Genomic DNA, 25680 nt, shown 5'->3' with positions numbered 1-25680 from the left:
TCAGATCTGTGATGTTTTCTCTGTTTTTCTCTCCGCAGATGCTTCCTACCCTGTTGAGTATTTCCAGCATTTTCTGCTTTTATTTCAGATTTCCAGCATCCGCAGTATTTTGCTTTTGCCTCATTCACCAATATAAAAGCTGACTCTTCTTGGGAAGTTCTAACAAGCTACACATGGAATTGACACTCTTAATGGTTGGCATAAACGTGTAGATAATCAGTTATATTAAGGAACGCCTTATTTAGGAAAACTCTTAATAATTATGTAGGGTAGGATTAAACAATATATTGGTTTATTCCCATCTGCTATGATTACTTTAATATCCTATGTTTCTGTTGTGACTGAATCTTTAGTTTTATGAAGTACATTATACAAAGGTGTAACAGCCACGGAGGGATTTGGCAATAAGGATGGGAATTTTAAAATTGAGGCATTGCCAAACCAGAAACCAATGTAGGTCACTGGGAACTTGGTGTGAGTTAGGATGTGGGAAGCAGGTTTTGTATGAGCTCAATTTTAAGTAAGGTGGAAAGTGGAATGTCAGCCAGGAGGCCATTGGAATATTCAAGCCTAGAGGTAAGAAAGGCATGGATGAGTGCTTCAGCAGAGTTGAGGCAGGAGGGCAGTTGAATGAGGAGATCAGGCAGTCTTAGTGGTGAAAGGAATATGTGATCGGAAAATCGTTGGAGTCAAATATGATACCAGGATTGCGAACTATCTGTCTCAGCCTTCAGTTCAGGGAGGGAGATGAAGTCAGTGACTAGAAAACAGGGTTTGAGATGGAGGCCAAAGATCAGTGGCTTTGGTCTTCCCAATATTTTGTTGGAGGAAATTTCTGCTCATACAGTAGTGGCAGGTCAGACCAGCAGCCTGACACATCATGAGGGAGTTGGTGGTGAGGTAGAGTTGGGAATTGTCAGTGTAAAGTGCAACCTGACATTGTGTTTATGAGTAATGTCGTCAAGGGGCAGATGGGAAATAGGAGGGGCTAAGGATAGATCTTTGAGGGACACCACAGGTAATGCTGGAGGAGCAGAAAGAGAAGCTGTTATAGGTGATTTTCTGGTTCTGGCTCAATATGTAAGAATGGAACCAGGATGAGGGTAGTTCCACCCCGTTAGACAATGAAATGTTAATAGTAAAGTGGTACTCTTATTGACAGTGGGTAAGAATGTTTGATGTAGAACGCAAAGTTGAGCATTTAAATTTAAGTAGATATTTGGCATATATTTTTATGATTCTTTAATCTCTTTAATAAGTTCAGAAATGTTGGTTCCTACCCCTGCTGTGTAGTTGTCTTAAAATCATCTCTCGAGTAGAACATGATATGTTAAGGAGTGTACCCTCTTCCATTTTCAATCTGTTTTATTTCCCTTTCCTAGTGGCTGTGACCTCACCATGTTGAAGCCACTGTGGCAACTTTTTGCTAAAATGGAGAACACTGCAAACCAAGACCAGGCTGGAGTTTCTATCCTTCCACCACTGCATCGAGCCCTGACTGAACTGTTCTTCATTGCAGAAAACCGGGCTGCGGTAAGATGGAATACTTGTCGCAATGTGTATCAGAAATTGTTTCTATCACTGTGATGTTAATTTGTGCAGGCAACATCTAATTTGTACAGCCATCATGCTGTGTCTCTAAATCCTCAAATACAATGGAGCCCACACCCCACAATGAGTTAGTTATTTAAAGGTGGGAACTCTGACAGAAGCCTCATTTAAGTACACCTGGAGGAGTCCTGATTGGCTTCTAACAAGTCACTAGATGTTCAAGTATAGACCTGTATAGCCAAGTATATACATAAGTGTGAGGTGATGCATTTTGGTCAGAGGAATAAGGAGGCCACAGAGTGATTCAATAATGAGTCTAAATGGTGTAGAGCTATGTTAAGGTACAGGCACATAAGTCGCTAGAAATGAAACAAGTTAATAAGGCAATTAAATAGCAAACAAAGATTAGGTTTGTTTCTATAGGAATGGAACTGAAAAACAGGAGGCATTATGTTAAACCTGTATTGAACCTTGGTTTAGACTATACTTGGGAGCACTGAGTACAGTTCTGGTCTCCATATTATAAAAGGGTATTGAGGCATTAGAAAATGTGCAAAAAAAGATGCCCAACGGTGATACTAGAACTGACAGGATATACTTATCAAGCAATCCTGAACAGGGCTGGGACTCTTTTTTTCTAGAAAAGAGAAGGCTGAATGTCATTGGTATTCTTTAAGATCATGAGTTTGACAAGGACGCCATAGAGAAGATATTTTCATTTTTGGAGAGCTCAAAACCTAAAGGTTATAAATATAAGATGGTCACTAATAAATCCAAAAGGGATTGTGGGGAAAACTTCCTTACCCAAAGAATGGTCAAAATGTGGATTGTGCTACCACAAGTGGTAGTTGAGACAAATAGCACAGATGGATTTGAGGGGAAGCTTGGTAGCACATAAGGAGAAAGATATGTTGGTCGATGAATAGGGGTGGGCGGAGGCTCTAGAGCTGTGCCAATTTAAAACAAAGTTAAATTGGACCATTAGTTCAGTTTTTCTCTCCTGAATAGTTAGATTCAGTAGAAACACAGACGTGGCATTGGATTGCACAGTACCTTAAATCTCAAAGAGTTATTGCAGTCTTACTCACAGTGAATTATGTACCATTTAAGGAGTTTGTGTTAAGTTTATGGAGCACAAAATACATTTCTTTAAATTAGTCCCTTTAGCCTCCTTGTTTTATTTTCCCCCAAGTTCCGCTGTTCTACCTTTTCTCTCACTTTCTACTTCTATTGCTTCTCATGTCTTGGATTAGTGATTATGTTTTACTGTGCACAGTGTGAACTGGCCTCAAAATATTTGGTAAAATATCACTTGGAAGATTTAAGTGTAGATAAATTTGGGAGTTGTCATGTTGTCAAAATATTAATTCTGTAGAGAATTACCAGTGTTTGTACAATATACGTAGCAGTCAGGCAGAGTTTCTGAGCAGTCAGTCATCACTGAGAGAAAAGGAGGACAGTAATTCTTTCCCAATTCATCAAAGGTTGGGTGGCAAGGTGGATCATGGACTCCTGGATCTTTTCAAGTTTGAGAAGATTTAGGAACTTCAGGAAAGGAAGAACAAAGTTTCTGAGAACTCAGATGAGATGTTAAGTAGTGCCACTAGCATCCCTCATTCTTTCTTCCCATGAACCATCACTTGGACTGATCAGTATTTGAACAATAATTCAGATCTGAATTTAAAGTGCATGAGGGCAGTCTTTTAAAGTGCCTTTTGACACTTGTTTCTGCATGAATTGAAGCCAGGCGGAACTTAAGACAGGACTTCCAGCAAACAGTGGCCTCGATTTTGCAGTTAGTGGCGAACAAGCAGTGCTACTGGCTCATTACACTTAGTCTTGTCCACAGACTTTATCTGGGGCTTTGCACTGGAGCTTGTAGTTATTTGACATGCTGCGCCCTCTACAGGGGATCTAGGAACTATTTTTTTCTTTCATGGGATGTAGTCTTCGCTGGCTAGGCCAGCATTTATTGCCCATCCCTAATTGCCCTTGAGAAGGTGATGATGAGCTGCCTTCTTGAACCGCTGCAGTCCCTGTGGTGTAGGTACACCCACAGTGCTGTTACGGAGGGAGTTCCAGGATTTTGACCCAGCGACATTAAATGAACCGATATAGTTTCAAGTGAGGATGATGTGTGGCTTGTAGGGGAGCTTCCAGGTAGTGGTGTTTCCATTTGTCTTCTACCCTTGTCCTTCTAGATGGTAGAGATCGTGGGTTTTGAAAGTTCTGTTTGAAGAGGCTTGGTGAGTTCTTGCAATGCATCTTGTAGATGGTGCACACTGCTGCCACTGTGCGTTGGTGGTGGAGGGAGTAAATGTTTGTGGATGTGGTGCCAGACAAGTTGTCTGCTTTGTCCTGGATGGTGTCGAGCTCCTTGAGGGTTGCTGGAGCGGCACTCATCGAGGCAAGTGGAGAGTATTCCATCACATTCCTGACTTATGCCTTGTAGATGGCGGACAGGTTTGGGAGTTATGATGTGAGTTACTCGTTGCAGGATTCCTAGCCTCTGATCTGCTCTTATAGACACAGTATTTACATGGCTAGTCCAGTTCAGTTTCTGGTCAATGGTAACCCCCAGGATGTTGATAGTGGGGGATTCAGTGATGGTAATGCCATTAAATGTCATTTTTTTAAAAAAAAGTAAGAAATAGGAGCAGGGGCATTTAGCCTTTTGAGCTAGCTCCACCATTCAATAAAGGTCCTCACTGATTTACCTCCGCTACACCTGGCCGCATCCTCCCTACATCTTTTGATTCCCTTACTACTCAAAAATCATATCAATTATTGGCTTGAATGTACTCAACAACTGAGCATCCTCTGCTCCCTGGGGAAGGGAGTTCAAAGGTTTGTAACCCTTTGAGTGAAGAAGTTTCTCCTCATCTAAGTCCTAAATAACCAATCACTTATTCTGAGACTACAACCCTTAGTTCTAGTCTTCCCACCCAGGGAAACATTCCACCAGTACATACTCTGTCAAGGCCCTTTAGAATTCCATGTATTTCAATTAGCTCACCTCTCATTCTTCTAAACTCTAGGAAATGTAGACCTAGCCTACTCATTTTCACTTCATGTCACAGTCCCCTCATCCCAGGAGTCAATCTAGTGATCCTTTGTTGCGCCCCCTCCAGGGTAAATAAATCCTTTCTTAGGTAAGGAGTCTAAAACTGTACACAGCAGTAAAGGTATGGCTTCACCAAAGCCCTATACAATTGCAGTAAGACTTCTTTACACTCATACTCCAAAACCATTGTGATAAACGCTAACATTCCATTTACTTTTGTAATTGATTGCAGTAACTGCATTTTAACTTTCAATGAGTTGCATACAAGGATACCCATATCCCTCTGAATACCAAAATTTACCACTCTCCAACACACAATATCCAGCTTTTCTATTTTTCCTACCAAAGTGAATAATTTCATATTATACTCCAACTGCCACATTCTTGCCCACTCACACAACCTGCCTATGTTCTTTTGCAGCCCTTTTGCATCGTCCTCACTGCTTACTTTCCCACCTAGCTTTGTATCATCAGCAAACTTGGACACTTAACCCCTCGTCTATGTCATTGATACAGATTGTAAAAGGATGAGTCCCAAGTACTGATGCATTTTTTTTGAATGAAAAGGTTCTTTTGTTGGATAATTTCAGAAATGGGCAACTAGCGCAGTCCTGATGCTAATCGCTTTGCATCATCCCCATGTCCTGTACGATTGAGTGTTATGAACTTGGGTTGAAGTAAAGGGATTGGGAGAAGTAAACACTTTAGTCTCAGCTATACATAAGCCATACACTCTCAAAGTTGACATCTAGTGTAAGTACCTTCAAAATGAATGACAATCTGAATAAAGATTTCACCAAGTCCTTGTGGAACAATTATTGTGTAAACTCCAACATTTCAAAACATTATTGCAAATTCTTCCCTTGGCTCAGTTTTTCTAAGCTCGCTTTTTGAGTTCTTGTGGCATCGCACTGGTTACAGTCTGCCAATCCAAAAATGACTTGTTTATTCCTGCTCCCTGTTCTCTGACTGTTAACCAATCTCCAGTATTTGCTAATATACAGCCTTTAATTTGCTGAGCCCTTTATGAACAATGAAAGTAGGTCTGTATATCCATAACTAATCCAAATGAAGAATCCTTTCCAACCGCAGAGTCTAAACTATCAGTTAGAATAGCTAGTTCAGTGCCAAAATTAAAACTGAAAATTCTGGAAAAACTCAGCAGCATCTGTGGAGAGAGAAACATAGTTAACTTTTCGAGTCAAATATGACTGTTCATCAGAACTGGATTCTGTTTCTCTCTCCACAGAAGCTGCCAAACCTGCTGAGTTTTTTCTAGCATTTTCTGTTTTTATTTCTGATATCCGGCATCCGCAGTATTTTTGGTTTTATAATGGCTCAGTGTCAAATTATGCAAAGTAACAACGATGATAGCCTCACTGTTAATTTTACCACAAAATCCAATGCCTTTTACAGAAAAGCAAGCTAAAGTCTATTTACTGAGCCCCTATGACCTGCAACAAACAGTTCTCCAGCAACACGTTCTGCTCATTAAAACAGGGGGATTTCTCCAGCAAAATGCAGTGAGTGGAGAATAGCTGCATAGAAATATTGTGTGTAAAATCAATCCCAATCATTTGCAGGTGTGACTGACAGAGAAATTACCCAATCATCTCCATTTTCGGTGGGACTAGTGAGGTCACTATTTGCAGCCATGTTGCGTTCGAGTGCTGTGTCCTTTACACCTGAGATTTTCTTTCTTTCTAAGAACAGTCTCAGCTTGTGCCCAAAATATGTTTGGGGAGGAGTCTGAAGTCTGCTTATCATGCTGAATGTTGTTAACCAATTCATGAAGCTGCATAATTTAATTCATTTGAGTCAGTGAGATTCCAAAGCTGAAATGCATGAAACAATCTTTAGCTTGTTCAATTGTTCCATATCTTTTCAGAAGATTCGTGGTAAAATGTGTAGAAAATTGAATTCCAAATAAACTTATTCAGTTTGAAAGCCTCCAATTAACATGCTTACCAAAAGATAATCCAGTTGCTCTTCCACTTAGAAGTACTTAAATATCATACTTACTGAATGATATCACCACTGTGAGAGATAAAAAAAAACAGGTTTTTGTGAAAACACACCTTTTGGGTGCAGCATCTAGCATAGTTTATTTAATATAGTAGATCCACCCATGAAAGTTTGTGATTAAGATAATAAATTCTGCAATAATTCACTGATTTGAGAGTGAGATTAAGTGAACTGAATAATACAATATTCAAAAAAAAATGTTCAAATTTCAGACTTTCATGTTAACTTTGATTTGTTGGGCTAATGCCCTCCCTCTGTCAAGAAATCCTGGATTCAAATTAGGTTGAAAGTCTCAAAGCTTGGCTTGCGTTGCTCCCCACTAATTACTTCACCACTGGCATCAAATTAGATCCTCCCTTGCAAAACAAGAGAAGCTGTAAACCAAAGCAGCTTTTATCATTTAGTTAAAAGCAAAAAACTGCGGATGCTGGAAATCCAAAACAAAAATAAAAATACCTGGAAAAACTCAGCAGGTCTGGCAGCATCTGCGGAGAGGAACACAGTTAACGTTTCAAGTCCGTATGACTCTTCAACAGACTCGAAACGTTAACTTTGTTCCTCTCCGCAGATGGTGCCAGACCTGCTGAGTTTTTCCAGGTATTTTTATTTTTGTTCATCATTTAGTTGTTGCGCTGGAGTAGTTGTTCCCCTCATAAGTGCTTCCTGCTTTCTTGTGATTATTTTTTTTGCCCTTTATTGATTTTCCATCCTCCCAATGACCTGTGCCATTGTCTGGCAACCATGATGGGTTTGATAATTCGCAGCCCAGGCCGTGGCACTGCCTGTCTGTAACTAATAACTGGCAGGAGCATCCAGCCCCCAGGAAAACTGCCCAGTCTGTTGCCCTGCCTGGCAACCTGCTCAAGATTTGGAGCTCGTAATTGGGGAATCACAGGCACAAGGTTGCTTCCCGCTGATAAGTATAAGAGTATACATCATCACATCACACAACATATGACAAACATTTTAACTCCTTCAGAAAGTTGCCCTGCATCACATTCATTCCTTTAGAGGGGGGGGAGCTAGACTCGTACTTCACAGGAAGCAATGTGGCCTACTCTTTGAACAAATTACCTCATCAATCCCTTTTTCCTGCACTTTCACCATACCTTGCATCTTTGTCTTTTTAAAATATTTATCCATTTCTGCTTCCACCAATGAAGCAGGTCATTTCATATTCCAAAACCCTCCATAAATTTGAAAAAGAATGTCTAGTTTTATGACTCATTAGCCAATGAGAATCGTTTTCCTTGTTTGACTTATCATAACGCTGCATCATTGTGAAACCCTCTGACTAATATTCCCCTGCTCGCAGCCTCTCCTTAATGCTACGCTGCGGAATGTGAATATCAACTTTTCCATCTGTGACAATGCACATAAACACCCTGGATCTACTTCACCACTAGACTGACTGTGTGATAGCCAGAACCAATTCAAACAAGAAACCTTTACAACATCCGCTCAGCAACCATAAGCAACCTACACACTAGCAATGAGCTAGTACAGTCTGCACTCTCTCATTTATGTTCCCATACCAACAGTTACTTCCTGTTGAAGTTTAAATACTGACACTAGTAAGGTAATCATTCTCTCAATAGGTTTTCCAGTTAAAAGCTTCCAGATGAATTTGTTTTCAATTTATATTTAAAGCCCCATTGGGGAGAGGCAGTTAAATTGAATAAGGATTGACTGAAAAGGATAAATTACTGCCTTTCTGTTGCAAAGACAGTTTAGAGCTCATTGATAGCTGTGCAAAGGAAGTGAATGCAAACCACACATCTTGTACAGCTCAGTTTTGAGTGCAACAGAGAGCTTGACTTATCACAGTCTGCCACAGAGACTGATCACGGATAATTCCGTCAAAGCAAAATACCAAGGAACAGGTTTTATTAAGACCTTGTTAATCAGATCATTTAAAAAAATTGACTGAACTTTAGTGTATTCCTATTTTCGTGGACTTAACACTCCAGTTGGTGGAATTTTACTCTTAATTCATAAACATCATAAAAGTATAAAATCAAATAATGTACGTGTAAGCCTTTCTGCTCAAATGTAAATATTGATTCACGTCAATAAACTATTTAAAACTCTCCCCAATTTGCCCCAACTGTTTTTACTTCCTGCTGTTTTGGATCCCTTTGAGGCACTGGATCTTCTCAGCTTTTAAAGTGCGAGCTTGCAGTTTGAGTATTAAAGACAACTTTCTAGGGAAGGTGCATTGAAGTGCAAAGTACACAGTACTTCAAGCGACTGAGCAGTTACGAAAAGCAGGGCCATATTTGTTGGGCCTGGATTTACATAGGTCAAACCCCTGTTTTAATTGAAACTAAACTTTAGAGTGCTGTAGGTGTTAAACGCATGCAGAACTTTGTTTTGAAAAAGTATATAATAATGTCTCAATGATATGACAGTTGTGCACTTTCCCTGCCCACATTCCTGTCCTTCACTTCCCACCTGTCAATAAGTGGGCCCAGTTGCAACATAATAGCTCCTCTCTATCACTTGTCCCACAGAAACTGGATTTTCTGTTAGTAAACTGTGGACCATGGCAGTGAAAGTTGAACACTACCATATTACTATGGTATGCATTGGGCCAAGTGAGGAGGAACTGGAGAAATTTTGAATTAAAGTTGTGTAATATTGTCGTGGTGATTACAAAGATTTTTACTGCACCTATGCAACCCATTTGGGCCAATACCTCTATGCCGGTGTTTATGCTTCACAAATCTGCTCCCAACTTACTTCATTTCGCTCTATCAACACACCCTTCTATGCCTTTCTATCAAATTGACAGCTTTCCCTGAAATGTATCTATGCTTTTTGCCTCAAACCAGTCTATGTGGTAGCAGGTTCCACATTCTAATCACTCACTGGGTGGAGAAATTTCTCCTGTACTCCCTAATGCATTTATTAATGACTATCTTATGTTCATAGATCCCATTAGGAAAACGTCTGTGTTTACCAGACCCAACTGCTTCATAATTTAGTTTGCTGCGTAAAAATTGACTTTTCTTTGTATAGCTACTGATGTGCAAAGTAATGGTGTTTCTGATTGGATGCAGGAACTTGGTGTGCTGCAAGACTACTTTGTGGCCTTAACCACAGAAGATCACATCCAGCACTGTGTCATGCAGGTGAGAATCATCTGTAACTCGTGCATAGTGAATGCAGTCGATTTCTGAGCGAGAAGGGCTGCTTAAACATTACTAAAGCCTGACTTGATCATGTTACTTCTGAGGCTAATTAACGTTTCTTTTGAAGACTTTTCCTTAAAAGTAGTTGCTACAGTGGATTAGCACTTTGCCATTTCCCTTCTGGGGCACACACACATGAATCCAGCTGGATATATGGCAGTGAGGTCTTACTGTCCTAGCTCAAATATCAAATTAGTTCAAGGCTACCTGACTTCCAAGGTCCCAGGTTGTAAAATTTGCAATATAAAACTCCTTATTCTAAGCAAATTGGTAACCTAACTTAGGTTACAAAATGACTGTGTGAGATATGAAAAATCATATGGGTGTAGCCAGCTAAGATTGGGATGGGCATGAAAATCTATTGTTAGCAGAATAAAGGCAATTGCATTCAGCAAACAACCCATGCTATACTAGACTGGTGAGTACTCTGCGCAGGCTGACAGCCTGGCAAAGTATTTACTTCTCCTAATTTTGAAGGGAATATAAATTTACTTTTTAAAACAAAAGGGTCTTAGAGCTATGAGGTTGCTGTATTTTTATTTGGTGAAGCGATCTTGGCCGTAGAGGAAACCAGCACATACAGAATTCATGGAAGTGTTTTCATTGTGTGTGTGAGCAATCCTATCCTATCTCTACAATGTACATCTGTATAAAAACATGTCTATATAAATTAGACCCGCATTGTTGATCCCAGCTCCTTCCTTACTCTCTCAGAATGAGTAGCTACTGTTTGTGCTAAACTTTGACGACATTGAAGAGCAAGGGCAGCAGACACGCGGGAATGCCACCACCTGCAAGTTTCCCTCCAAGCCACACACCAACTAGACTTAGAGCTATATCGCTGTTCCTTCACTGTCGAAGTCCTGGAACTCTCTCCCAAACATCGCCATGGGTGTACCGACACCACATGGACTGCAGGGGGAGGCAGTGGTGTCATGGTATATCACTGGATTGGTAATCCACAGATCCAGGCTAATGCCCGGGGCATGGCAGCTGATGGAATTTGAATTCAATTAATAAATCTGGAATTAAAAGCCAGTCTACCTAATGGCGACCATGAAATCATTGTCAATTGTCTTAAAAACCCATCTGGTTCACTAATGTCCTTCAGGTAAGGAAATCTGCCAACCTTACCTGGCCTGGCCTACATGTGACTCTAGATCTACAGCAATGTGGTTAACTCTTAAATGCCTCTGAAATAGCCGCGCAAACCGTTCAATTGTACCAAATCGCTATGAAGTCTAAAAGGAATAAAACTGGACAGACCACCTGGCATCAGCCTCGGTACTAGAGATGACAAGGGCAAACCCGGCCCTGTGGGCCCTGCAAAGTCCTTCTTAGTAACATCTGGCGGCATGTTCCAAAATTGGGAGAGCTGTCTCACAGTCTAGTCAGGCAACAGCCTGACATAGTCATATTCATGGAATCATACCTTACAGACAATGTCCTAGACGCCATCATCACCAACCCTGGGTATGTCCTATCCCACCAGCAGGATAGACCCATCAGAGGGTGGCGGCATACTAGCATACAGTCAGGAAGGAGTTGCCCTGGGAGTCCTCAATACTGATTCCAGACTCCATGAAGTCTCATGACATCAGGTCAAGCATGGGTGAGGAAACCTGCTGCTGATTACCACCTACCACTAACCATGCCCCCACACTCAGCTGATGAATCAGTCAGTATTCCTCCACATTGAACACCAGTTGGAAGAAGCACTGAGACTAGAAATTGGAACAAGAAAGGGCACAAAATGTACTCTGCATTGGAGGACTTCAGTGTCACCAAGAATAGCTCAGTAGCACCACTATTGACCAAGCTGACCAAGTCCTAAAGGACATAGCTGCTGGACTGGGTCTGTGGCAGATGGTAAGGGAACCATCAAGAGAGCAAAACCTAAATGACCCCTTCCTCACCAATCTGCCTGTTGCAGATGCAGCTGACCATGGCAGTATCGGTAGGAGTGACCACTGCACAGCCCTTGGGAAGTCGAAATCCTGTCTTCACATTGAGGATACCCTCGTGTTGTGTGGTGCTACCACTGTGCTAGATTGGATAGATTTCAAACCGATCAAAAAACTGGGCACCCTTGAGATACTGTGGGCCATCAATAGCAGCAGAATAGTGTGCGACCACAGCCTGTAACCTCCTGGCCCGGCATATCCCCCACTCTACCATTACCACCAAGCCATGGGATCAATCCTGGTTCAATGAAGAGTGCAGGAGGGCAAGCTAAGAGCCGCACCTGACATACCTAAAAATATGGTGTTGACCTGGTGAAGTTGCAACTATTTGCGTGCCAACAGCGGAAGCAGCATGAGATAGATGAAGCTAAGCAATTCATCAACCAACAGATCAGATCTAAGCTCTGCAGTCCTGCTACATCCAATTGTGGACAACTAACAGGAGAAGCTGGCTCCACAAATATCCCCATCTTCTATGATGGGGAACTTCTCAGTGCAAGGCTGAAGTATTTGCAACCATCTTCAGCCAGAAATGCCAGGTGGATGATCCATCTTGGCGTCCTCCGGAGATCCCCAGCATCATGGATGCCAGTCTTCAGCCAATTTGATTCACTCCATGTGATATCAAGAAACAGCTGAAGGCATAGGATACTGCAAACTATGGGCCCTGACAACATTCTGGCAATAGTACTGAAGACTTGTGCTCCAGATCTTGCTGCGCTCCTAGCCAAGCTGTTCCAGTACAGCTACAACACTGGCATCTACCCGGCAATGTGGAAAATTGCCCAGGTATGTCCTGTCCACAAAAAGCAGGAGAAATCCAACCTGGCCAATTACCGCCCCATCAATCTACTCTCGATCATCAGTTAAGTAATGAAGGGGTCATCAACAATGCTGTCATGCAGCACTTGCTCAGCAATAACCTGTTCACTGACACTCAGTTTGGGTTCTGTCAGGGCCACTCAGCTCCTGACCTCATTACAGCCTTGGTCCCAACATGGACAAGAGAGCTGAACTCGAGGTGAGGTGAGAGTGACGGCCCTTGTCATCAGGACCACATTTGACTGATTGTGGCATCAAGGAGCCCTAGGAAAACTGAAGCCGATGGGAAACAAAAACAAAAATTGCTGGAAAAATTCAGCAGGTCTGGCAGCATCTATGGAGAGAAAGATAGAGTTAACATTTCGAGTCCGTATGACTCTTCTCTGTCTTTCTCTCCATAGATGCTGTCAGACCTGCTGAGTATTTACAGCAATTTTTTTTTGTTTCAGATTTCCAGCGTCCGCAGTATTTTGTTTTTATCTTACTAAAGTCAATGGGAAGGAATCGTGGAAAACTCTCTGCTGGTTGGAGTCATACCTAACACAAAGGAAGATGGTTCTGGCTGTTGGAAGTCAACCATCTCAGCCCAGGACATCGCTACAGGAGTTCCTTATGCCCAGCTATTTTCAGCTGCTTCACGAATGACCTTCCCTCCATCATAAGGTCAGAAGTGGGGATGTTCGCTGATGATTGCACAATATTCAGTATCATTCACAACTCCTCAGATACTGAAGCAGCCCATGTCCGCATGCACCAGGACCTGGACAATATCCAGGTTTGGGCTGATAAGTGGCAAGTATCATTTGTGCCACACAAGTGTCAGGCAATGAACATCTCTAACAAGAGAGAATCTAACCATCCCCCCTTGAAATTCAATGGCATTACCATCACTGGAACCCCCACTATCAACATTCTGAGAGCTATCATTGACCAGAAACTGAACCGGACCAGCCATATAAATACTGTGGCTGAGTAGGTCAGAGGCTGGGAAGTCTTTGGAGAGTAGCTCACTACCTGACTCCTCAAAGCCTGCCCACCATCTGCAAGGCACAAGTTAAGAGTGTGATGAAATACTCTCCACTTGCCTGGATGAGTACAGCTCCAACAACACTCAAGAAGCTTGACACCATCCAGGACAAAGCAGCTGCTTGATTGGCACCCCAGCCACCACCTTCAACATTCACTCCCTCCACCACTGACACACACACTGGCAGCAGTGTGTACCACCTACAAGACGCACTGTAGCAATTCACCAAGGCCTCTTAGACAGCACTTTGCAAACCTGCTACCCCTGTCGCCTAGCAGGACAAGGGCAGCAGATGCATGGGAACATCACCACCTGCAATTTCCCCCTCCAAGCCATGCACTATCCTGACTTGGAACTATATCGCCGTTCCTCCACTGTGACTGGATCAAAATCCTAGAACCTCCTCCCTAACAGCACTGTGGGTGTACCTATACTACATGGACTGCAGCAGTTTAAGAAGGCAGCTCACCACCACCAACTGATGGACAATTGTTCACACCCCAAAAATTAATTTTTAGAAATCTTCTTTAAAAAATAAGTTGAATTACTAAACCATACTTTGTTTCTTTTTAGCCCTGTAGACTAAAATTGCTCTTAAAATATGAAAGTAAGTTATTTAAGCTTATTGTTGACATAATTATACTGAAGGTGTAAATCTATTTCTGTTCATTTTGAGAATACTCCTGTTTTCTTACTTCCCCTATAGTTAAGCACCTGGCCTGCACCCTGCCTTTCCCTTCAGCACCTTGGGAACTAAATGGTGTGGAAGAGTAGACCTGCACCTGACCTTGTTGTTCCAATAGGTTATCCCATTATGCAATTTGCTCAAGCTCCTTTCCATTTAAGCATCTGCCACAGAACTACTTTCCATCTGGATTGGCTCAGGAGAACTCTATGTTGTCATGCACACAGAAACACGCTAACGTTGAATTTAGATAGTGTCACATGTGGTCTCTTATTTCAGTGTCTCACAAAGCTCCAGGACCTGCTACAATCTCAAACTTTGCTGATAGGGGAATAAATAAAGCACCTTGGGACATCCCAAATCATATCACAGCCAGTTAAATGTATTTGAAATATAGTCAGTGTAAATATGCGGGGAAACATGGCAGATAATTTATGCACAGCAAGGTCCCACAAATAATAATGGAATACATGGCAAGGTAATTAATTTAGTGATGTTAATGAGAGACACACATTTAGGCCAAGACTAATAGTAAAGATTTTGGAAACAGTACAGAAAATTGTGAAAGATTTCGGGAAGGTATAGACAACATACAGATGGAAGAGATAACCTAATGTGGATAATTGTAAGATGATACATTCAGGAAAAAGAACTAGGAGGAATAGGAGTACGTTCCCATTGGAAAGGCCCTGAAGGAAATGGATCAGCAGTGACACCAAGGAAACCACGGAAAAGTGGTGACACCAAGGAAAAACCTACAAAGCATTTGAGTTTTATAAACAGACATAATGTATAAAACTAAAGAAGCAAAAAAGTCATACCAGACATTGGTTAGGCCACAGTATGAAATTTTGGATAAGGACATTAAAGTCATAGAAAGCATACAGAGTAAGTAGGATGGAGTCAGTGACAAAACATACCTCATCCTTCCAAGTAAGAGCCACAGGTTACATCGCTTGGTCAACATATCTTTAAGGATCTACTCAGCAATCCAGGCTCCCAATCAATTGAGACCAAGGTTTATTTATTTGAGGGTGGGCCGGGAGGAAGAATGGGTGCACTTAGTGATCAACTTGCCCTAACGACTGTTTGTTGAACCAAATTTATAAGTTTTCAATGTGTTGTGCTCTATGTCCAGGGGTTTTCAACCCCAGGTAGGACCCTTGGATTTCTTACACTCTGCCAGCACTGGCTTTAATTCTGGGAATGATGTGTGTTCTCTGTGTGCCACAATCCCAACCAACCATCCCATAACACCATGTAATTTTATTATTTTTCTACCAGCTTGAGTTTTGTAGTCAGTTTAGCTTCAGTTCAAATCAAAATAGCACAAAGGTTTCTGGAGCTGCTTGGGATCCTGGAAAATAGACCATGTGCAGCAATGCCTGCCCACAGCATCCAGACAGTATTTTTTGCACCTGCTTAGGACATGTGTTTTGGGAACCAAACTGTCAACCTAGCTTCATTTGTATGATGTGTGGTGGATGCTTAACCTTTTTAAAAGAGAAAGACTTGCATTTATATAGTGCTTTACAGCACCACCAGACATTTCAAAGTGCTCTATAACTAATGAAGCACTTTTGAAGTGTGTTCACTGTTGTGGTGTAGCAAACCGGGCAGCCAATATGTCCACAGCAATGTAAAAATGACCAGAAAATCTGTTTTTGTGATGTTAATTAAGGGATAAATATTGGCCAGGACACTGGGGATAACTCCCCTGCTCTTCTTAGAATTAGTGCCATGGGATTATTTACATGACTCTGAGAGGAGAGATTATGGGCTTTGGCCTTAGTGCAGTCTTTTGGATGAGACACTATCAACAGTGCAGCACTGCTTCAGTATTGCACTGGCGTGTCAGTTTTGATCTTTGTGTTTAAGTCCTGGAGTGGGACTTGATCGCGGAACCTTGTGACTCAGGTAAGAGTGCTACCAACTGAGCCATGGCTGATGCTTGCAGAAAGTAGAAGGCTCTGCTTATATATTTGTGCACTTGTGTGCATTGTTATAGCTGCTTTGCATATGTCCATTGGAGGCAAAATACGTAAATTTTTTAAGGGTTTGAAACATTCCTAATGTGTCAACTGTGGCTGTAAAGCACTTTGAGATGTACACTGGTCATGTAGAGCACGATATAAATGCAAGTCTTTCTTCCCTTCTGCATGATATTGTTGTTGTGAACAGCATATTAGAATGGCTTGCAGCAGACTCTCCATAGGTTCTGGCATTGTAGCATGTACAATCTGCCAGCCACTTAGATAACATGGATTTGACTTTGCGGGTTATGCCTTGCCAAGAAGTGCTGAATTAAAAGTATTCAGGTTAAAGGATATATGCTCAAAGCCAAAACCCAGCATGACTTGGTACTAATAGGGGAGAATGGCGGGCATAAAGGAAAGACTATCAAAGCAAAAAGCCCCAAAGTCCAATTGTATCCAATCCTGATCATCAATTGTAACAAAAACTTCAAAGTATTTTCAAATAAGGAGTTGAGCAATTTATAAACAACCTGAATTTCCTTGAACCTGCATAAACTGACGGAGCTTTGAGTTAGCTAGTCCATAAGACTTGGGAGCAGAAGTAGGCCATTCGGCCCATCGAATCTGCTCCACCATTCAATGAGATCATTGCTGATCTGATAATCCTCAACTGCACTTTCCTACCTTTTCCCCATAACCCTTGATTCCCTTACTGATTGAAAATCTGTCTATCTCAACCTTGAATATACTTAACGACTCAGTCTCCACAGCCCTCTGCAATAAAGAATTCCACAGATTCACCTTACTCTGAGATGATGCCCTCTGATCCCAGACACTCCTAGAAGGGGAAACAGCCTCTCAGCATCCACCCTGTCAAGCCCCCTAAGAATCTTAAATGTTTCAATAAGGTCACCTCTCATTCTTCTGAACTCCAATGACTACAGGCCCAACCTACTCAACCTCTCCTCACAAGAAATACACAGGATCAACTCCTCTATTCTTCCTGCCAAAGTGCACACTTCACATTTTCCCACATTATATTTCATTTACCAAGTTTTTGCCCACTCACTTAACCTGTCTACATCCCTCTGTAGACTGTCATCCTCACCACTTGCCTTCCCACCTATTTTTGTGTCATCAGCAAACTTGGCAATAGTACATTCACTTCCCTCACCCAAGTCAATAATATACATAGTAAATAATTGTGGCCTCAGCGCTAATTCCTGTGGCACTTCACTTGTTACAGGTTGCCATCCTGAAAATGCCCCCCTTATCCCAACTCTGTCTTCTATTAGTTAGCCAATCCTCTATCCATGCTAATATACTACCCCTAACACCATGGGCTCTTACCTTATTAAGTAGCCTTATGTGCGATATCTTATCTAAAGCCTTTTGGAAATCCAAATATATTACGTCTACTGGTTCCCCTTTATCTATCCTGCTTGTTACCTCAGAGAGTTCTAATAAATTTGTCAGGCATGATTTCTCCTTCATGAATCCATGCTGACTCTGCTTGGTTAGATTATGTATTTCTAAATGCTCTGCTATTACATCCTTTATAATAGACTCCAACATTTTCCCAATGACAGATGTTAAGCTAACTGACCTATAGTTACCTGTTTTTTTGTCCCCCTCCCTTTTTGAATAAGGGTGGCAGTTTTCCAATCCTCTGGGACTTTTCCAGAATCTAAGGATTCTTGGAAGATTACCACCAATGCATCCATTATTTCTGTAGCTACTTCCTTTAATATCCTAGGATGCAACCCATCAGGTCCAGGAGACTTGTCGGCCTTTAACCCCCATCAGTTTTCCTAATACTTTTTCTCTGGGATAGTTATTGCATTTATTTCCTCCCCGCCTTTTGCTTCCTGATTATTTAGTATTTTTGGAATGCTATTAGTATCTTCTACCATGAAGGCTGATGCAAAATATTTATTCAACTCCTCTGCCATTTCCTGGTTCCCCATTATTATTTCCCCAGTCTCATTCTCTAAGGGACCTGTGTTCACTTTGGCCTCCTGTAAAATTATACAAATATGTTCAGCTGGAATGGCAGAGCAGCAATTAACTGCTTTGAGGTTAGAATTTTCTCATCTATCGGTCCTATCTTTTCAGACATGCATTGGCTCCCAGTCTGCTAATGCCTCCAATTAAAAATTGTCATCCTGATATTTAAATCCCCTTAAAGCCCCTGCTTCTCCCCTGCCCACCATATCAACCCACAACTTCAGCCATCTAGCCCCATAATCTCTCTGCTTCCCATTTGTCTTTTAAGATCCGGCTTAAAACCTAACCTCTAACCCAACTTCTGTCCCTCATCTAATATCTGCCCCTTTGTCTCAGTGAGCCTTTTTTGTCCTGGTAATCACCTTGACCTATATTTTTATGTTAACGGCATTATACAAATGGAAGTTTTTATTCCTTTGGCATTTGATAAGTGCAGAACTTCACCATTTGCACTCCTTTCTGAAAATTGAAAGGAGTTATTTTACCATGCATCTGTTTGTAATCTTTTATTAAATATTTTTATTTAAAAATCAAGCACTTATGTTACAAGTCTGGGAAGACTGACTTACCTCAGGGAAACTGCAGTGATTAATCAAAGGTGCTTCCTTGTTTAAAGTGTGTTTGTTAAATTTAATTTCCTTCAATAGGTAGCTCACTTATGGCCACTGTTTAAACGAGTATCAAAATAAATCAGGATGGTAGAGCCATAATTTTTATGGTAGTTTTTTTCCAAGGGTGTGATTCTCTATGTTTTTATTTATATAGAAAAGAATGGTTTTGACCTATTTAAATAAGAAACATAGAAAATAGGAGCAGGAGTAGGCCATTCGGCCCTTCGAGCCTGCTCCACCATTCATTATGAACATGGCTGATCCATCCAACTCAATAGCCTGCTCCTGCTTTCTCCCCATATCCTTTGATCCCTTTCGCCCCAAGAGCTATATCAAACTCCTTCATGAAAACATACAATGTTTTGGCCTCAACTACTTTCTGTGGTAGTGAATTCCACAGGCTCACCACTCTCTGGGTGAAGAAATTTCTCCTCATCTCAGTCCTAAATGGTCTACTCCGTATCCTCAGACTGTGACCCCTGGTTCTGGACTCCCCCACCGTCGGGAACATCCTTCCTGCATCTATCTTGTCTAGTCCTGTTAGAGTTTTATAGATTTCAATGAGATTCCCCCCCCTCATTCTTCTGAACTCCAGCGAATATAATCTTAACCAACTCAATCTCTCCTCATATGTCAAGTCTCGCCATCCCAGGAATCAGTCTGGTAAACCTTCGCTGCACTCCCTCTATAGTAAGAACACCCTTCCTCAGATAAGGAGACCAAAACTGCACACAATATTCCAGGTGTGGTCTCACCAAGGCCCCGTATAATTGCAGCAAGACATCCTTGCTCCTGTACTTGAATCCTCTGGCTATGAAAGCTAACATACCATTCACCTTCTTTACGGCCTGCTGCACCTGCATGCTTACCTTCAGTGACTGGTGTACAAGGACACCCAGGTCTCATTGCACATTCCCCTCTCTCAATTTATAGCCATTCAGATAATATTCTGCTTTCCTGTTTTTGCTACCAAACAGGATAACCTCACATTTATCCACATTATACTGTATCTGCCATGCATTTGTCCATTCACTCAGCTTGTCCAAATCACACTGCAGCATCTCTGCATCCTCCTCACAGCTCACCCTCCCACCAGCTTTGTGTCATCTGCAAATTTGGAGATATTACATTTAGTTTCCTCATCTAAATCATTAATATATATTGGGAATAGCTGGGGTCCCAGCACCGATCCCTGCGGTACCCCACCAGTCACTGCCTGCCATTCGGAAAAAGACCCGTTTACTCCTACTCTTTGTTTCCTGTCTGCTGACCAGTTTTCTATCCATCTCAATACACTACACCCAACCCCATGCACTTTAATTTTACACGCTATGTGGGACTTTGTCGAAAGCCTTCTGAAAGTCCAAATAAACCACATCCACTGGCTCCCCCTCATCAACTCTACTAGTTACATCCTCGAAAAATTCCAGTAGATTTGTCAAGCATGATTTCCCTTTTATAAATCCATGCTGATTCTGTCTGATTCTGCCATTGTTTTCCAAGTGCTCAGCTATTAAATATTTTATAATGGACTCTAGAATTTTCCCCACTACCGACGTCAGGCTGACTGGTCTATAATTCCCTGCTTTCTCTCTACCCCACCTTTTTAAATAATGGGGTTACATTAGCTACCCTCCAATCTGTAGGAACTGTCCCAGAGTCTAAAGAATCTTGGAAGATGACTACCAATGCATCCACTATTTCTAGGGCCACTTCCTTAAGTACTCTGGGATGTAGATTATCAGGCCCTGGGGATTTATTGGCCTTCAATCCCATCATTTTCTCCAACACCATTTTCCTACCAATACTGATTTCTTTCAGTTCCTCCCTCTCACTAAACCCTGTGTTCCCCAACATTTCTGGTATGTTATTTGTGTCCTCCTTTGTGAAGACAGAACCTAAGTATGTATTTAGTTGGTCAGCCATTTCTTTGTTCCCCATTATAAATTCCCCTGTTTCTGACTGTAAGGGACCTACATTTGTCTTCACCAACCTTTTTCTCTTCACATAACTATAGAAACTATTACAGTCCCCTTTTATGTTCCCCGCAAGCTTACTCTTGTACTCTATTTTCCCCTTCTTAATCAACCCCTTGGTCCTCCTTTGCTGAATTCTAAACAGCTCCCAATCCTCAGGTGTGTTGTTTTTTCTGGCCAATTTGTATGCCTCTCCCTTGCATCTAATACTATCTCTAATTTCCCTTGTAAGCCATGGTTTGGCCACCTTTCCTGTTTTACTTTTGCGCCAGACAGGAATAAACAATTGTTGCAGTTTACCCATGCGCTCTTTGAATGTTTGCCATTGCCTATCCACCGTCATCCCTTTAAATAACATTTCCCAAACCATCATAGCCAACTCGCACCTCATACCACCGTAGTTTCCTTTATTAAGATTTTTATAATTTCTTTACTAATGAACTACCAATTGCTTATTCAAAGGAGAAATGGAATATGCTAAATTTTAAAGGTGCCAGTACTTCTAGTAACGCATGCATTTAGAGCTCAGTTTTAAAACTAAACATAAATTCATATGCAGCATCAAATGTCATTTGAGATCAGCTTTAAACCATTTTGAGTTGCACTTAAATTGCTGCTGCTTCTAATTTCTTCTAATTGCAGATAGGTTTCAGATAGGCTTCTAACGATCCTAATGTTAGCCATCTACATATCGTTGCGTTGTGTAGCTTATGATGAATTTATATACCGTGTTTCACAACCTGAGGATGCCCCAAAGCACTTTGCAGTCAAAGTAATATTTTTGGATTGTAGTCACTCCTATGATATAGGACATGTGGCAGCCAATTTGCACACAGCAAACTCCCATGAACAGCAATGCCATAACATCCAGATGATTTCCTTTCATGATGTTTGCTGAGGGATAAATATTGGTCAGGACACTTGCATATTGATTTTCTCTGTTCAGCCTGCTCAAGTTAATGGGCCAAAAGAGAACATTGTATTTGTTGCTGCTCAGTATAAGAACGAATGGTTTGAGGTTGTAAATGCGCTGGAGGTGGTTCAAAGAAGGTTTACTAGATTGATACCTGGAATGAGTGGGTTGTCTTATGAGGAAAAGTTGGACAGACTTGGCTTGTTTCCACTGGAGTTTAGAATAGTGAGGGATGATTTGATTGCAGTATACAAGATCCTGAACTTCCTTGACTAGGTGGATGTCAAAAGGATATTTCCTCTTGTGTCTGAGTCCAGAACTAGGGGGCACTGTTTTAAAATTAGGGGTCGCCCTTTTAGGACAGAGATGAGGAGAAATTTTTTCTGAGGGTTGTGCGACTTTGGAATTCTCTGCCTCAGAAGGTGATGGAGGCGGGGCCATTGAATATTTTTAAGGCAGAGGTAGCTAGATTTTTGTTAGGCAAGGCAATCAAAGGTATTCAGGGTTAGATGGGAATGTGGAAATCGAAACACGAGATCAGCCATGATCTTACTGAATGACCGAGCAGGCTCGAGGGGCTGAATGGCCTACTCCTGTCCCTACTTCTTATGCTGTTATGGTGCTAGCTTCTGAGTTGTGGATTTGACCGTACTGTTGAAGGAATTCCTAATGAAAGTACTTGGTTTTCTTTCAGGGACTGAAGAATATTGCTGCCATCAGTCTTGCGATTAACTATCAGAATAAAGCTACCAAGTTCCTGAGTGACCAGTCGATATCTCAGATCAAGCCTGCTCAATGAAGTTCATGGCATCTTCAGACTACTGAGAGTCAATGGAGCTCAGACAAGCACAGTCATCTGAGAATCACATCACACAGCCACTGACTGTTCAGATGTACTCAAACCTGCACTTTCTGAAGTTCTCCCTCACTATTTCTCTCTCTCTCCTCTTCCACGCACTGTGACGAGACCCCGCCTCATGAGTGCCCCCTGAAAACACCAGGGTTCCACGTTTACTGAAATTCAAACTTGAATTCCTCTTACTCACCATATATGATGGTTTAAGATCCCTTTCCATCGACTAACAGCTTCTGTTGCAACCATTTTCTACCATGTTGTTTCTTACCTGTGTTCAACATCTGACAGTAACTGGGCACAAAGTAAAAGATAAACTCAACTTGTCCACACCCACCCTTAGCACTAATAGGTTACCTGTAATTGAAGCTTCGTGTGGAATTAGTAAGTTATTTCTGGCACTGAAGGTTTGGATTTTGCTGCTGGTTGGTTGGATTTTATAGCACTGGGAAGTTAATTATCCTTTTATGAAGGTAATCTCTTGTTTTCACGTGATCCAAAGTAGAAATCTTTACCATCTGGTAAGTGGTTACTTAATTCATCATTTGAGTGTCTGGCAGAGATAAATTGGAAAGGTCATAGATTCACTAATAAAATTGTCTGTATTACATTTTAACAATTCTTAAAGTTCCGAGTGTCCCCACCATTCCCTCCCACGGCTCCCCGCGGAACTGTAAAAGGCCTACACAAAAAAATACTGTAACTAAAGAACACAGGCTTGACATCTGTTGAGTCTGTCGTGGAGGATGTGTAATTTTCATTTAATTATTAGAGCTTATTTTTTTTATTTAAGTTAGTTTAGCTTATAGTGCCATTTCTAACTTTATACTCCTTTTTGAAGCAGAAGGATTTTCTTTTTTTTGCTTCCATCTCTTTCCCCTCTATGACCCCACCCCCACCCATCAATTCCAATGCTGCATAGAATTCTGAATGTATAATGCTGTCAATATTATGTGATGCGGGTATCAATTATGCAGTTGAAAATAATGGACAAGTTTAAAATATTCACTCAGTTGTAATATTTGCTGAGCTGTTTTAAATAATATGCCAACTTGGTAATGTTCAATAAAATAGAAACTAAGAAATGTGCAATTAATCTTATTTTTAATGTGAAAATTGGAACAATGAAGACAGCTTATGATATTAAACAATACACTGTGTCCAGGAAGGCATGAGTTTAAAGCTAATCTAGCAGTAACTAAGGTGGAGAACTGTATTGTAGGGAAGATGATAGAGGTTAAGGAAATGATAGTGAAAGAAAGGGAAGTGTGAGTGTGGCAAGGTTAATGATTTATTTATAGGAAAATGTGTAAAGCATTAAAAAATAAAAAGTTGGGCAACATAATTCAAAAAGAGGGATATGATATCACGTATATGGAAACTTGGCTTGAGCCAGCTCAAGACCGAGAGAAATTTCAGGCTAAAATGTTTTTGGACTGTTCGAGACGATGACCACTTTGAGTAGCAGAACACTGAGAGCAGGCTTCCTCCCTTTACCTCTGAGTGGCAAATATTCCACAGCTTGATGGGGAAGGGGGCAAAAAAAGTGAGATTTCCTTTTTGAGGTTTAAATTTTCCAGTTCTCTAACTGCCAAGATTGTCTCCCAATGAATAGCATTGCTGAGCTGTTTACATTGGGCCCCTTAGCAATGTTTAAACCAATCTCAACGGGCCTGTTGGTCAATATTTGATCATTCACTTTCCAGTCTGGAACAGAGCTGAAGATAAAGCAACATTTTTCTCCAAAGTTCTGACTCTGTTGCATGAAGGATTATTCCATCATCTAGACTCTTTGTTTTTTCTCTCATGCTTTCGCTGGTTGGCACTGAGAGTTATTCAGCACCAGGAGAGAAGTGAGGTTTTTTTTATTCATCCATGGGATGTGGACATCGCTGGCTAGGCCAGCATTTATTGCCCATCCTGAATTCCCTAATTGCCCTGTTCAGAGGGCATTGAAGAGTCAACTACATTGCTGTGGGTCTGGACTCACATGTAGGCCAGACCAGATAAGGAAGACAGATTTCCTTCCCTAAAGGACAATCGGCAGTAGTTTCATGGTCATCATTAGACTTTTAATTCCAAATTTTAATTGAATTCAAGTTTCACCATCTGTTGTGGCAAGATTCGAACTCTGGTCCACAGAGTCTCTGGATTACTACGCCACTGCCTCCCCAACCTTCTTTGATACCGGAAAAGGTTTTTCAACCTATAACTGAGATTGTGTACCATTCATCTGCAGTTGTGCGTTTTTTTTTAATCCAGGCTCTGGTCCCACACTACAACACCTTTGGCTTCAAATGCCAAAAGACAGTTTTGTGGTCTGTGAATTTATTATGGCCTCTCAAACAATGAAAGTTAGGTCAAGTGGATAATCAGCCCCTGGGGTTATCAAAAAGTAGACAATGCAATTTGTGACATCTTATTTGAAGTGCACTCAATAGAGCTGGAAGCAGTGATATCCCCAATGGAACTGGGCTGTAATGATACACTGTGGAGTTCTCCAAAAAAAAGCCAGAACAGGGCTTTTTTTGTGAGTAAGCTTAATTGCAAACTGCATTTTTTTCCCTGTGCAATTATCTTTATCATAAAATCATGCAGTGCTGGAGGCCATTCAGCCCATTGTACCTGTGCTGACTCTTTGAAAGAGCTACCTGATTGGGCCTCACCTGATATTCCCTCATAGCTTTGTAAATATTTCCTTTTTGAGTATTTATCCAATTATCTTTCGAAAGTTACTGTTGAATCTGTTTCCCACCACCCTTTCAGGCATTGCATTCCAGATCGCAATTCGCTTCATGAGAGAGCCTTGTCATCTCCCCTCTGGTTCTTTTGCTAATTACCTGAAACCTGTGACCCTCCTGCCAGTGGAAACAGTTTCTCCTTTCTCCCTATCTACGTTATCAGAACCTTTTTATGTGGGTTATTTTGTGTCACAATTCCAAAAGTTAAGAAAGCCAATGGCATGCTGTGTACAAAGCAAATGAAACTATCCTATTGCCACAGGTGGCTGGT

General features: G+C 41.3%; 1 protein-coding gene across 3 annotated transcripts in view; it reads left to right on the top strand.

The window, feature by feature from the left end:
• The window catches only part of zzef1 (zinc finger, ZZ-type with EF hand domain 1), a 285136-nt gene extending 261387 nt beyond the window's left edge, over positions 1-23749 (top strand). For all 3 annotated transcript variants that reach the window (XM_041196874.1, XM_041196875.1, XM_041196876.1), the window contains 3 exons: positions 1383-1533; positions 9703-9774; positions 22510-23749. In XM_041196874.1, the coding sequence (XP_041052808.1) occupies positions 1383-1533; positions 9703-9774; positions 22510-22614 (328 nt within the window). In that variant the 3' untranslated portion in view covers positions 22615-23749. The remainder of the gene's footprint in view (positions 1-1382; positions 1534-9702; positions 9775-22509) is intronic.
• Positions 23750-25680: the final 1931 nt, after the last annotated feature.

Source organism: Carcharodon carcharias, chromosome 10 (genome assembly GCF_017639515.1).
Source record: "Carcharodon carcharias isolate sCarCar2 chromosome 10, sCarCar2.pri, whole genome shotgun sequence".
Classification (NCBI taxonomy): Eukaryota; Metazoa; Chordata; class Chondrichthyes; order Lamniformes; family Lamnidae; genus Carcharodon; species Carcharodon carcharias.
The sequence above is the reverse complement of the archived record's forward strand: the minus strand, read 5'-3'. Positions and strand labels throughout refer to the sequence as shown.